Source organism: Accipiter gentilis, chromosome 18 (genome assembly GCF_929443795.1).
Source record: "Accipiter gentilis chromosome 18, bAccGen1.1, whole genome shotgun sequence".
Lineage (NCBI taxonomy): Eukaryota > Metazoa > Chordata > Aves > Accipitriformes > Accipitridae > Astur > Astur gentilis.
In genome coordinates, this window is record NC_064897.1 from 599467 (window position 1) to 613337 (window position 13871).

At 36.2% G+C, this 13871-nt stretch overlaps 1 protein-coding gene across 3 annotated transcripts in view; it reads right to left on the bottom strand.

Annotated features, from left to right (window-relative positions):
• Window positions 1-1310: 1310 nt before the first annotated feature.
• The window catches only part of PACSIN2 (protein kinase C and casein kinase substrate in neurons 2), a 69228-nt gene continuing 56667 nt past the window's right edge, over window positions 1311-13871 (bottom strand). For 2 of the 3 annotated variants that reach the window (XM_049821715.1, XM_049821716.1), the window contains exons 7-11: window positions 11980-12100; window positions 9762-9886; window positions 8964-9080; window positions 7811-8007; window positions 1311-3440 (exon numbers count right to left, since the gene is read on the bottom strand). In XM_049821715.1, the coding sequence (XP_049677672.1) occupies window positions 3328-3440; window positions 7811-8007; window positions 8964-9080; window positions 9762-9886; window positions 11980-12100 (673 nt within the window). In that variant the 3' untranslated portion in view covers window positions 1311-3327. The remainder of the gene's footprint in view (window positions 3441-7810; window positions 8008-8963; window positions 9081-9761; window positions 9887-11979; window positions 12101-13871) is intronic. The other variant, XM_049821717.1, reaches the window with a different exon arrangement.

The window sequence follows — 13871 nt, forward strand, 5'->3', positions numbered from 1 at the left end:
ATTAGTACAAGTGTAGCTAGCAGGCTAAAGCTACCTAATGGAAAAGCATAGAGAAAGCTGGTGCTAGACTCTTAAAGATACACAAGCGAAGTGCAAGAGGAAACATGAGAAATTCTGATACACATAAGGAAAAAAATTCCTCATGGTGAAAGTGATGAACCACTAAAACGGGCTGCTCAGAAAGGCGGTGGACTCTTCATCCTTGCAGATGTTCAAGACTCATTTGGACAAGGCCTGAACAACCTGCTCTAACTGGACCTGCTTTGAGGTTCCCTGGCTGGGCTAGGTAACCACCTTTGCATTCTCATTCTAAATTTGGTTATGATGAGTATATGCAAACTTTATATACTAGATAATGAGGCAAGATCCATGTTCTTAAAGCAAAATTCTCAACTGAATTCATCTGTGCAAGGTAAACAGCTGTCCATTCAAAATGAGGATGCAACTAACAGTTTTCATTTGACCAAATCCAAGTCTGTTAACCAAAATTCTCATTGAAATTAAATCTGCTAAGAGCTTCAAGCACTTAAAATAGCCTATTGTTTATACTTTTTAGCAGTCAAATAAAAATACTTTATTACTTTTAAAATGTTTTATAAGTAAGTTTGCCATTAGCTTCTGCTACTCAGTATTATGGAAGACTTTGTCTGGTTTTGGACACCCTCCCCACCCACATTTAGTATAAGATCCTGATAAACTTGAGCAAGTACAGTGGAGGGATGTGAGGGGGCTGGAGCACTGTGAGGAGAGGCTAAGGGAATGGGGCTTGTTCAGCCTGGAGAAGAGATTAGTCTAGGGCTCCCAAGAGCAGCCTTCCAGCACCTATGAGGAGGCTACCAAACTGACAGAGCCAGGCTCCATCCAAGCCCAGCAGAATGACACTCAACAGTCATAAATTGCAATAGGGCAGGTTCTAATCACAAATAAAATGGGGAAAAAATATAATTAAACATTGTAAGAATTGGAACAGAGAGGTTTGGAAGTTTTTCAGACGAGCTCAAAGGCCTGAGCAACCTGGTCTGAATGCAGAGTTGACTGCGCTTTAAATAGGACACTGGACTAAAGATCTCTAGGATTCCATTGAATTAGAGACCCACTTGGATTCCATGGTGCCTTCACTGAATTGGACAGCCAGCATAAAGACCTAGTACTTTATTTAGATTAAAAGATGCAGTATGGATGGGGGAGACAAGATAAACTTTCAGCTAGCCATCACAAACACTACTACATTAATCACTGTCAGTCAACCAGAAAACTCAAAGGCAGAAGAGATTCAGATATTATTAAAAAAAAAAAACCAAACCCCTAGCTGTTCACCCAAGTTATATCAGACTTGACTACATCACAGCAGCATCACAGTAGATTCTGCATACCCAAAAAGACATAGTCTCCTCTTCTTCCATAAAGATTTTGCTAGAATGTCTTGCCAAGAGCTGCTACGCACTGCACCTCCCCTTTTTTGTTAACAGCACAATGCCACTAATGTCCTAATTCTCTTTATGGCTCTTTTAGACAGTGCAGATTTTGTCACCTTGAATTGCAATGAAATGCACAGATTATTTGCTTCATAGGACTGTTTTCACATACACTGAAATAGTAAAAGGTACATTCTGTGTATTTAAGAGATTAACAGATTTTATTGTTTTCTAAAGTATTTTACAATACAGAGACCCAAACCAGTAATTCCTGACAATTTTAGTAACCGTCTTGTGGATGAACAATTATGTTGGTAAGTTTTCCGTGACAGACATATATATACATCCACTTTCTAAGCTTGTACATTTTGATTCATTGAAAACGATGACTAAATCTATAAGCTCAAAAAGCAAATGATAAAGTCCAAGACTACCAACGGTGTTCTATAGTTACCTCAAAACAGGTTTGTTAGCTTCATTACAGTGTAGCTTCCTAACATAAGTATATCTACTTACCTGATATTTAAGGTTTTTTTAAACACAAATCTGCTGTAATTTTACAACCCAGTTTTAAGTGTCACAAATGCATATTATTTGACATGATTACAGATGGCCGAGTTGTAACTGCAAACAAATGTAGATTTTACAGTGTTCTGCTACAATAATCCAGGTAAGGACTAAAGCTAGTTTATATTTTAACCCACAGATTTATGCACAAATACTGATTTTGAGTATGTTACTGTATTTACTGTACTTCTGAAAATCTAATCACAGAATACTTTGTCTATGGTATAGTAACAAATATGGCAGGAAAGCAGATTTAAATATACCTATAATTTAAACTCTTAAAATAGTCTGAATCTTATTGACATTGAAAGGCTTGATAACTAATAGCCATGCTCTTTATATTTTGGAATATCAAATTATATGTACATATACACAACATAGATATGCTCTTAATAAAAAGCATTTAGTCTATTTTACAGTCTTCTCTGTTCAAAAAAATTAGCCTTCACAGATTTAACATTTCAAACCACCCAAAAGTCATTAGCGGTTTAAAGGAGATTATTTTGTTTCCCTGCAAACGTGCTGGAAATAGCTAGTATTCTGGGATTTATGCATAATTCATCTTTGAGTGCCATTTAAGATCTAGATGGAAAACTCTTAGTTTAAGTGTCAAACCACATAAACAACATTCATAATAGAATCCCAACCCATGACACCTGCAGATATCTCTGCTACAAAAAACCTCCTGTAACAGATATTTATTAAATACAGTATTTGTTTTACAACTTCAAGCCATGCTGACAACATAGAAAGATTACTACAACATGGAAAGAGTTTACATTCAGTCAACTGGTGACTAAATCTATGACATAATTTAAGTAAAGATAAATCCAAGCATACAAAAAGGTGCTTAACTATGTAGCATTTAAATAAAAAAATACTGCATCTTTCAGACATCGCTAAGAACAAATAGAAAATCAACTATAATCTTTAAAATTCAAGTTGCAAGTTACTGAAGGTCACTTAAAATAACTGATTAAACAAAAGTGAGCATAAGCCACATACCTAGGGTAGGGTGAGGCACAAGCATAGAAAATGCAAAAATGTTTAGGATTCACAATTAACAGACCATGTGGGAAGAAAAAGCTTAAAAAGTATTTTTCCTATCATACTATTTTTTTCAACCTAACCCCCTTCCTTTACATTGTGCACAAGTTGTGAAAACAATGTCAAATTATTAGTTCAAACTTTTGTCTTTAAATCACCATGATTTCAGTATCAAGCTCTCACCTTTTCATTAAAATATATACACTCTATACATCATTCAGCTTCCTCTCAACTTTAAATATATACTGTACAGGCCTACAGAGCTTTTGTAACACTTCTTTATTAACTTTGTCCTTTGTCACTGGATCGGTTCTACATAGTTTGCTGGGTATAAACCAACTTGTCCGTTGTCCAGACGTCCTTTGCACCAACCCTGCTCATCTTCATTCTCCATTTTAGTTAACTCATCCCCTGAACAAAGAATGAACATTGTTAATGAACTGTAACCTTTGAAGTAATACCAGGAAGATATGACACGTCCCCTTTTCTTCCCCTGCCCACCCCAGGCCCCAGTAGAAACCCTCCCTTCTTTGCTCTTCATGCTTTTGATACCAAGAATACCACTCCAGATCTGCATATGGGATGAAAGGCCCCCCAATTTCAAGAAAATGAGAAGCAGCAAGCTACTTTGAAACTAAAACATTACATTGATTACGTTTCAAAAAGGTCATAGCATTTTTTAAAGCACAATAAAGAATGCAAACTTTTGAAACTATATGCAGTGTTATTTCACTATAAGATCAAAGACACCCATATATCTAAAGGGCGTGAATAGTCGAAGATAGTTGCAGATAGTACAACTACCGCTAAACAACATTTATGACCCTCAGCAAAATGTCAGTGCAAGTGAAATAAATGTTTTGTTAGGCTTACTGTCGGTATATATGCCTCTAAGAATTTGTGGAACATAAGGAGGAAAATGCTACAAAAAAAAAAATAAAATCAAGAGAATTTTACTGCCATGCCTTAAATTATACTAGCAGCTTTTCAGTGTATACTAGGTTGTGATGCAGAAAGATTAAAGGAATCTTCTACCTTAAACTTTGTTACATTTCTCTCTCTCTCTCTCTTTTCCTCGTCTTTTTAAGAAATACAAGCATTGGGATTTAATTTCCCCTTTTACTGTTCTAGCTTTATGTTGTTGGAAGTTGATATACAGTTGTAGCTCCAGAAAAAAAGAACTCAGAATTTGCTTCCTAACTTACACAGCAAAAGCTGACGCTGATTATCCATTCAGGCACTTAGGAACTATAACATAACCTCATTTTGATTATCATGCACATCTAATCTTCTACATCCTCAGGAAATACTGTGGCATTAGAAAGTCTGCAGACTCCAAGATGCTGTATATAAGCAAATGAACGTCCACCTCAGCCAAGCAAAAAAGGCTACATTAAGTAACAATTATTTCCTTGTACAACTTGTTTGTGTCAAATTATTTCCCTAGATAAAATTGATTTGTGTTTCATCTTAGTTAGCAATAGGAAATACATGCTGAAGATATTAACCACTTAATACAGTCCCAAATGGCTATGAATATCCAGAGTCTTGGTATCATTTAGGAGAACCTGAACTAGCCTGGGGACTATAAATTCTTTGGTAGAAATGGACAAGCTTCATATTAAATCTCCACAAAATATCTAGCTTCAATGGCTCCTCTGTTAGATAAAAAAGATTAAAGCCTCATCTCCTCTAGTTTGTAAGTTTACCAGATAACTAATGAAAGAACATTATGAACAAATGTCTGGTATTGCAGACTGTACTTGGCTTATGGAGACAATTTACAATTTTTTCCACCGTTTCTAGTGCTGCAGAATGAGACAGTATACAATTTCAAGCTTTTCTACTACTTCTATGCAGTGTATGCTAATAAACAGTGAAAACAATGACTATCAAAAAGCCACACTGCATTAACAGTAAGCCCCAATGTTGTACTTGTATTAAAAGCTAGGACTTGGAAACTCAGTGATCTTGGTGATCTTTGAAAATATTACCACTTTTAATGTCATCTGCACAACAGTTACAATGAAAACAGTCTAACAACTGTGATAAAGATAGCATATACAATAACACATTTTGATAACATTGCATGGTCTACATTTACCGTAGCTATTTATTCTCAGCCACAGCAGAGAGACAGTAGGGTGAGAGATACATATGGTAGATGGTTATGTCCTATCCTGTTACACAATTATAAAACCTCTCACAAGATATGAATAAACAAAGTTATTCTTCCTCTTTGGAAGACTCCCACAGTTGTTTACCAAGAAAAAACCCACCAGATGTATAAAGTATTCCACTAATAAAAAGGAGTTTCATGTATTAAAGTACGTTTGATGGACACTGTGCAGAGCATATATTCTACAGCATGTACCTAGAAGTGATCGCAAAAGCTTTGTAGCCAAATTCTTTGAATACCCAAGGAAATCCTATCTGAGAATATCTGAGTACATTTAAACTGATCCCTAAAATGCATTAATCCTCTGTTGATAGCTGCTTAGGAGTCTAGGCATAGTCTATGTAGGAGCACAGAAGTGAGTACTTTTTAAATGGGCTCCTGCACAACCTGGTGATTTTTTTCCCTTAGTCTTTTGTATGTTCAGTGTAAACCTAGTCACACTAATACTTCTACCTAAAAACTAAGTTTGACTATAGCCATACGATAATTCGGCTTCTGTAAGGAGATTCATAGCCTAGCATGTCATCCTTTTCCTATGATTGATAAAATCATGTCATTTGGTGTTATAATGTACTTTAATGCTCTTCCTTCAAAGGTATTAAGCTATTTTTAAGTTAAGTGTACGTACATCTCAGTTCATACTTCCTGTACTTTATTTCTACAGACCTCACACTGAGAACCACCTGGTTCAAATAGTTTAATGCAAGTCACACAGCTGCTACTGAAGCACAGAATACCAAACTTTGTATTTAACATCTGTGCGTATAAACATTGCATAGTTTTGCCACTGAAAGGCCCGTTACTGTAACCCCTTGGAATGCCACCCTGTTGCTTCACAGGCACAACATATATATTTCAAGAGGATTAGCATACTTGCATCCCCTGCTGAGAAAAAAGGAGCAGTTAAAGTCTACAGAATGAAGAATAATTTTAGCTGCTGTGCATTCCAGAGAAAGCTCCACATATTTTGTTAGTACTGTCCTTCTGTCAGGGCACAAACCAGCAAAGTTAATAGAGAAACCAACCCATTCCTCCTCTCCAGAAGCCTATAATACTTTTCTACAAAGAAGAAAAGTGAGATGTATAGAGTTTCACTACTGAGAAAGGAGCAAGGCGAGTGAAAGGCAGGAGCACTACCACCTGAGTTTTGGGGCTTTTTAGTTTAAAAACCACAAACTGCATTTAGGATATGACCTAGAAATACACTGTTCTGAGCAGCACCTTTCTCTATAAGCAGAATGGAAGTCTAGCAGTTCTCTGACTAGCTACATTATTAACTTTCAGCTGTAACATCCATCTAAGACCCATAATAGATGGTGTAGAAGTAGCATACTACTTAGATACCCCAGCTGAAAGGGAAGTAGAACCAAAAGTTCTCAAACTTTTTTTCAACACTTGAATCCTGTTCTTCCTCTACAACTAAGCTATTACAGGAGAAGGGAATAAATGACAAGCAAACGGGAAGAGACAAGATCAATGAGACTGCCTATCTCATTTTCACAAACTGAAGTTCTGTTTGCTTTTGCTAAACTACTTGTGCAATCTTGTTCTGGAATTCCTGGTTAGTAAACTTTTCATGTGCAATTCTGGGAAAGAGTAGAATAATTGGCTGAAATCAGGGTTCGAAAGCATGGACAAGGTGTAGCTTTCACCTTTCATCACTAGAGGGTGCTGCCTCCAGGCTGGCCAGATTATTAAAAACTTGGAAGTCTCCTGGTTTGGGGGCTGAGTATGATGCCCAGGCACTTGCTCAGCACACAACAACTCGTAGAACTAGCCCAGACAAACTGAAGGCCACAACGTCCACGGCATGCTGCCATCATACCCCTGTGCCAGCTTCACATGTGTACAAACATACTGTGCATGGGTTTCTGCTGTCAGTAGCCTCAATTGTGTTCTCTCAACTCCCATAGCAGCAAGATAAAATGTAAAAAAAAAAGGAAAAAACCACCACATCCTAAGAAGGCAGATGTATAGTCAGTGTACTGTAACATAATGTAAGATTAAAAAAAACACAGGTCAAGACAATTACTGTGCTTAACATACACTGAAGGGGGATGGAAAGAGAGAAGAAATTACGTGTCCATGACTAAAGTTTTCAACCTTAAAAAGTTAGCACTTGTAGGAAATTGGAGGCCAAAAAAGGGATGCTTCCAATTTAAACAGAAGAAGTATCAGTTGATTAGATATTGTTTTAAGATTAGCTGCTGCGGTCTTTTCCTTTTAAAAAACAAACTTTGTAGCGTTGGCATTTCTGGAAAGCTAAAAGCAGCAGCTGTTACTGTAACCAACTAAGAGAAGGAGGAGATAGGATTATCAATTCTGCAGCTCATTTTGTTTAACACAAGATGGTAAGAAAGGAATAACCCAAACAGATGCAACCCAAACACATTCCAAACAGATTAGAAGCCAGTGCTTCCAAACAGGGGATACTAAGAAGCACTATCAGGAGGGGTGAGGGTTAGATAGGATCCTCTAAGTGGAGTTGTACATTCAGAGAAACAGGGGACTTCAGAAAATAAAACCTGAAGAGAAAAACACCTCCCCCCCCCCCCCCTTTCTCCTTTTGATAAATATGTTAAAGTGAATGCTGTAAACTTACCAGCTTTAAAGCTGAGTTCATCTTGCTCTTGGCCCTCATAGTCATAGAGTGCACGTACTCTCACCTCCATTGCAGGAGAGGTATCTTCATCAAATGGATTGGTGTCTCCATTTGCATCAGTGGAAGAGAAGGGATTATTGGACTCTTCATCAGACCAATCTATGGGGTAGCTTTGGTTTTTTTCATAGCTGCTAACACTGAAAACAATTTTTAAATTATTCTTTTCTGCTCTTAAAATAGGACACTGGAAATACCACTAAGATACCAGTTCCTCTAATTAAGCTTAAAGTCCACTCTAAGGCCCAGTTTTGAAACTTCATTGCTGGTATCTTCTCTATCTTTAGCAGACAATGCCTCATTAAAAAAAAATTTTCTTGCAATACATTTACAAAGTTAGAAAAAGGCAAAAGAAAAAAGATATTAAAGATAAGCTCCCCACAAACTCCAAAACTTCTCTATCAAGAAATCTATATAATCCATGCGATTATTTACTTTAGAAAGGTAAAAGGTGGGCAGGCAGTAGATGAGAGGAACGATCTGGTTTAGGATAGGACATTTACATTGTTTAGCGCAACCTTCCTCCCAAACCTCTATGCACCTCTACAATAGCTTTCAACACTTTTTGTATGTTGCAATCCACCAGTAACGAAGCTTCATTATACTGCAACAACTTGATCACTTAAAGAAAAGTTCACTGTTGAGCATGCACATGCCATTTAAGAGAGTGCTATGACAACCCTAGGTGTGCATACTGAAGCAACAGGCAGCTGTTTGAGAAGGTCCTAAATAAAAAGAAAGCAATCGTAAAAGCAGATTTATTCAGTGAGAACACACAGAGCAGTAAAGCTCCAGAAGTAGTTTCACTAGAAAAACCCGTTGGTTTTAACATTTTTATAGGACTGCTATAGGAAGGAAAAAAGCAACAGCAGTTCTGTTAGCAACTGCCAATAACACCAGTTGTTTCAAACCAAAGATCAGGGCAACAGATATGGCATCTGTTAGGAAAGACAAGTTAGGTTACAGTGTTGCTTACATAACCACTCAAAAGGACTTCATGCACTGACCGGCATAGTGTTATAGAAACCAAAACCAGAAAACCCTGGATAGAGAAAGTGCAAGTGTGAAAACAATTAAAAAACAACATTTCACCAACTTTTTGATCTTATTGTCCTCCTTTTCACTGACAGTACTCCCAGTATCTTCTTCATCTTCAAAGGGATTGTAACTTGATTGTACTGACTGCACTGTGTTACTCTGGACACTAAGACTGCTAATTTGGAAAAGAAAGAGCATTATGGCGACCCTATCTGTTTAAAAGTAAAACAGTCATTGGTGTCCCACTAAGTAGTTTCTTAGCAGACCCCTTCTCCAGCCAAAAAAACCCCAAACAAACCCAAAAACCACCAAATGAAAAACCAAACATCTATCAAGTGTAGCATAAGACCCAAGAAAGTTCAGAAAGTCTCTCATACAATACATTTGTCCAGAATTAGAATATCCTTCGTGTACCATAATTTCTTTTTCTTACTGCCTGCAATAAAAGGCAGTATGATTTTTCTAGCCAGTTTCATTCCTTTCTAAAGCAGCTTATGTTAACAGTTTTGTATTAATCACATCCAGAATTCTAAAGTGACTAAACGTTTTGCAAGCTACAATTTCAAAGTATAATTGTCATTTCTAGAAATGGGAAGGTAGCAACAGACTAACTACCAGATTAGCTACAGAAAGTGCAGTTTCTCATGAAGTTTGGTTTCTTTTAATTCCCAATAGAAAGAGAACTGTAAAATGGAGAATAATTCTCAAAATATTTTGTGAGCTGCACAATCGCTAAAAATGCTCACAGATAATTAACATTTGGTTGGACAGCAACTTTTTGATCCTGTAGAGCTTGGTGTTCTTGAAGTTAACAATCCTTTCCAAATAGTCTTTTTAGGCATGAAAAACAAAATACCTGCTATGTTTGTTAGGCTGTGAAACTTGATCTCCCGTCTGATTAATACCAGTCAGAGTCACTCCATCAGAAGCCTTCTTCTTCTCTCTTCTACTGAGAGTGCGATTCAGATCTGCAGACCACTCCTATCAATGAATGCAAAATGTGATTGAGAAATTTAATTGAACAAGCAATTATCACATTTAATTTGCAGGCTGAGTAATGGAACACACATTTATACATACAACAGTACAAATAATTATTAAAAAAGATAAGTTACTCTAAATGTTTCAGTTATAGTTCTGGATCTAGTTCCTACCCTAGCTATGCAGATACCTGTGCTACTTGCAAAATCCCAAGGTTACCTGTACTTGCCTGCATAGTATTCTGAATACCTTGAAAAGACTTAAAATACCAGATATCTGGCATATAACTGGAGAAATCAAAGGAGCTGGCCAGTGCAGATCTTTAAGTTGTATTGAGAGGGCTTACTGTTTCAAATAACGCCAAGACATCTGGCTTTAAAAGGTAAACCTTACATTTGATTTAAAAAGGTTATTATAATCTAATTTAAGACAGGGCTTACTTCTCAAGAAGTCGTCCAAGTATAACCTACGAAGCAGCTAATTTTTAAACTACTTGTATAATACTTCTCCTGTCCCTAAGATTTGAGCCCCTAAGGTACTTCACCTCTAGATTTAGTGAAATTTATTGTCCTTAAAAGCCATCCATAAAAGTTAAGGCTCAAATCAACACAACAATTCAGATGTTTTTAGAAGGCAGACAGACAGGAATGATGAGACCTAAACACAACTTCTCCCTATCAAGTCAAACTAAGCTGCATACTGATATAAAGCAGGAACCAACAGAGAACAAGCTGGATGCCAGCAAATATCCTATGCTGAGGCATTTTTCATCTCAGAAGAGTTAAAGGTAAAAAGAAGTCAGAAGATAGTTTGCTATACAAAAGGTAGCGTTTGAGATAAGTATTTTTAACAGGAAAAGAAGATTTTGCGAGTTGCTATTACTACTGCTTTATACATGTAGAACAGTCAGTCAGTCTTCAGTGATTTCTGGCCAACTTTTCAGAGATAGTTCATCATTTTAACTTTGTACAGATACATATTGGATTTCTGAGTTACCATAGTATATAGACCACTGACCTAAGCATATTTGCAGTTTATAATGCAATTTCATATTCATTTGATCATGACTTTTTTTTTTACTTACATCATCCTTGTAGCATGTAAATGAGAAAAAACTTGATTAGAAAAATAGTAGCAACAGTATTTAATCTGTTAATTATAATGCTTATGGAAAACGATGATAATTTCCCCATGCAGAAGTAACTGTAGTTCAGTGTTTCGGCAAAGAAATTCTGCAGTACTGTTACGAGCTTTCTTCCTCAAACCTTCTAATCAAAAGTTACTCAATATTTTAAAAACAAGTGATATTTTCCATTATGGTTAATAAGGGAACAGTGAACACTCCAGAGTTGATGCTTCCACTCCATTAATTTAATGCCTAGAAATTATATCAACTAAATCCCTGATTCTGGTCACACAAACTCATCTCAGTTCCAGATATTTGATACTTTGATAGTATGATCTGCACTGATACATTCTGGTACTTGTTTCTTGTAAGCTATGTTAGCAGAACACTACTTCAAAAATCTCCTTTCTTTTGAAGATGGCATTCAGCAGTAAAATTACCAACTGGTTAAAGGTGGAACTTTTTTTACTCAAAAAAACTAGTTAAGACTTATAAATACCAATTTTCAGAACTGACTGAAGTATTTAGTTCAAACTTTTTCAAAGTCTTTGCTGCCTACGCTATAATTACATGCTAACAGCGAGGAGATTCAAATTGAAGTCTGACACCAAAGGGGAGAAGTAAAAACATATAGGATAACATATACAGGTGTATCAACTAAACCATGGCTTACTAATGAGCTCAGTAATGACTTTAACTTAAAAAAGAAAAATCACTATAGTTTCCTGTTTTACCCCTTTTCTCTTTAAATAGGTGCCTGATACAATCACCTCCAAAAGTTGGAGGATGAGGAGACCCAATGGAAATCAAGAAAAGAAAACTACTATGACTTGTAAAAACAACAACAACAAAAAAAATCACTGCTAGAAGCCCGAATTTAAGAGTTACACCCAGAAAGGAATATGACAAAAAGCAAAGAGGAAAAAATAGACAAAACAAAACTGGGTTTTAAGTACTCTGACCTTACCTCAAACTGAGGCCAATTCATTGACATCCCTGGACCTTGATTAGCTCTAAACCACCGCAAGTCTTCCACAGCATCTGCTGTTTTGATATTCTGTTCCAGTTCACGGTAGATATTTTTGTAACTGCAAAACAGATTTGCCTTTGAATTTAGTATAACATTCAGAAACATGGCAAATCCCCTAGTCAAATTAAAAAAAAAAATTTTTCAAAGTTCACAACAGTATTGAAAAAACCCCTTACATCAAGACAGACTTTTTAAAACTTTATGACAGACCTATTCATTGCCTGTCAACGAAGAATAGTAGTCCAGCAAGCTTACTTGCTGGAAGTTCACAAAAACATAAAATCCTTATTTGCCAAGCTTTTAGAATTCTGACTCTTGTGTAAAGTAACTTAATGGGCTGTCATTAAATGTAGGATTTACATACAAATGTATTTAAATTACTGAATGCCAATCCTGAAGTTTCTTGAATTTAAAAGCTTGCCCACAAAACAGTAGAAACTGGTTTTGTGATAAATCCATAGCATTCTATGAAAACTCCTGTCTTAATCCAATGGGAATTATAAATAATTATAAAAATCTCAAGCCTGAAGCGGAGTTAAATGGATTAAACATTTTCCTGTGCAGGTATAATATCTGCTAGCTGCTTTTATTGTTTGAGGTACTCTATGATATTGCTAACTATACTATTTATACAAAATATCAAATACTATAAAAAAGAACCTTACTACTTTTACTTAACTCTTAGTCTGGTTTTCATTAAAGTTGACTTCTCATAAGTATAACATTTTACAGAATAGAAGTCATGGTGCAGATACAACTTTGATCCCCTGATTCTAGGCCATACACATGATGTATTTGCTCTACAGGCTGTGAATACAAATACAATTGTTTTATACAAAAAAAAGGAGTATAAAGAGGTCTTAACACAACACCCACAAGGCTAAAAATAAGAGATGCAGAACTGCTAGTCTGTATTCAAGCTAGAGAGAATTTGGGGAAATCCTTCCAGACCAAGTCACACAAAATTTAGAACTAGAATTCATTAGTGCTACATTGTCAAGGAATCAAACTTTCTCAATATACTTCCAAATTTTTCAATTTCTATATATTACTTGACTAACATGTATGTGGTATGTTTGGGGTTTTTTTTGTGGGTTTTTTTTTTGGTTTTTGTTTGTTAGTTTGTTTTACATCAGTGGTTCTTTGAAAGCATTTAAGCAATAGAAAGGCACGTATTTTGAGAAATGGAATAAATAATTTCAGATGACTCACTAGCCATCAGTTAAATAACGATAAACTGGAGGTCTGCATCTGTAGAAAACCAGGCCGGGCTATTTTCTGGACTGTGCTCTTCAGCATTATTAGTCTTAAGAAAGTTAAAAAATCAGACTTCCTTTTGGGAGTTTATTCTACACTTTTAATCTCTGTGTATTCAAAGAGGCAGAGATTAGGAAATAGACGAACAGTTACAATTGCTTTATCCCTAGTTTTATCCTAATAGTTCTTTTCTTTGTTCACACCTTATTAACATACCATAAGACACTAATCCTGAACCTCTTGCGTATCTTAAGAGGAAATCATTGCCTCTCCACTTGGTCATCTTCTGTAGTCTTCCCCCACCCCTGCCCTTTAAATCAACTATTTCTCATTTATTTCTGTTCTGTAGTTTCTTTCAACCTGATTAAACCGAATTCAAATGGGCAGCACTCCTATCTATCTACTCTGAGTGTAAAAAGAAACTGCCTTCCACAGCAGTTCCATAAGAACTTTGAAGCAACCCAGAATGATAATGATGCTGAAATAAGTGATCTTGCCCTTACCTATTGCTTGCTCTGTATTTGTTCTTGCCCCTATGTCACCCCCTTCACTTATGCCAGCGCTAACATTCG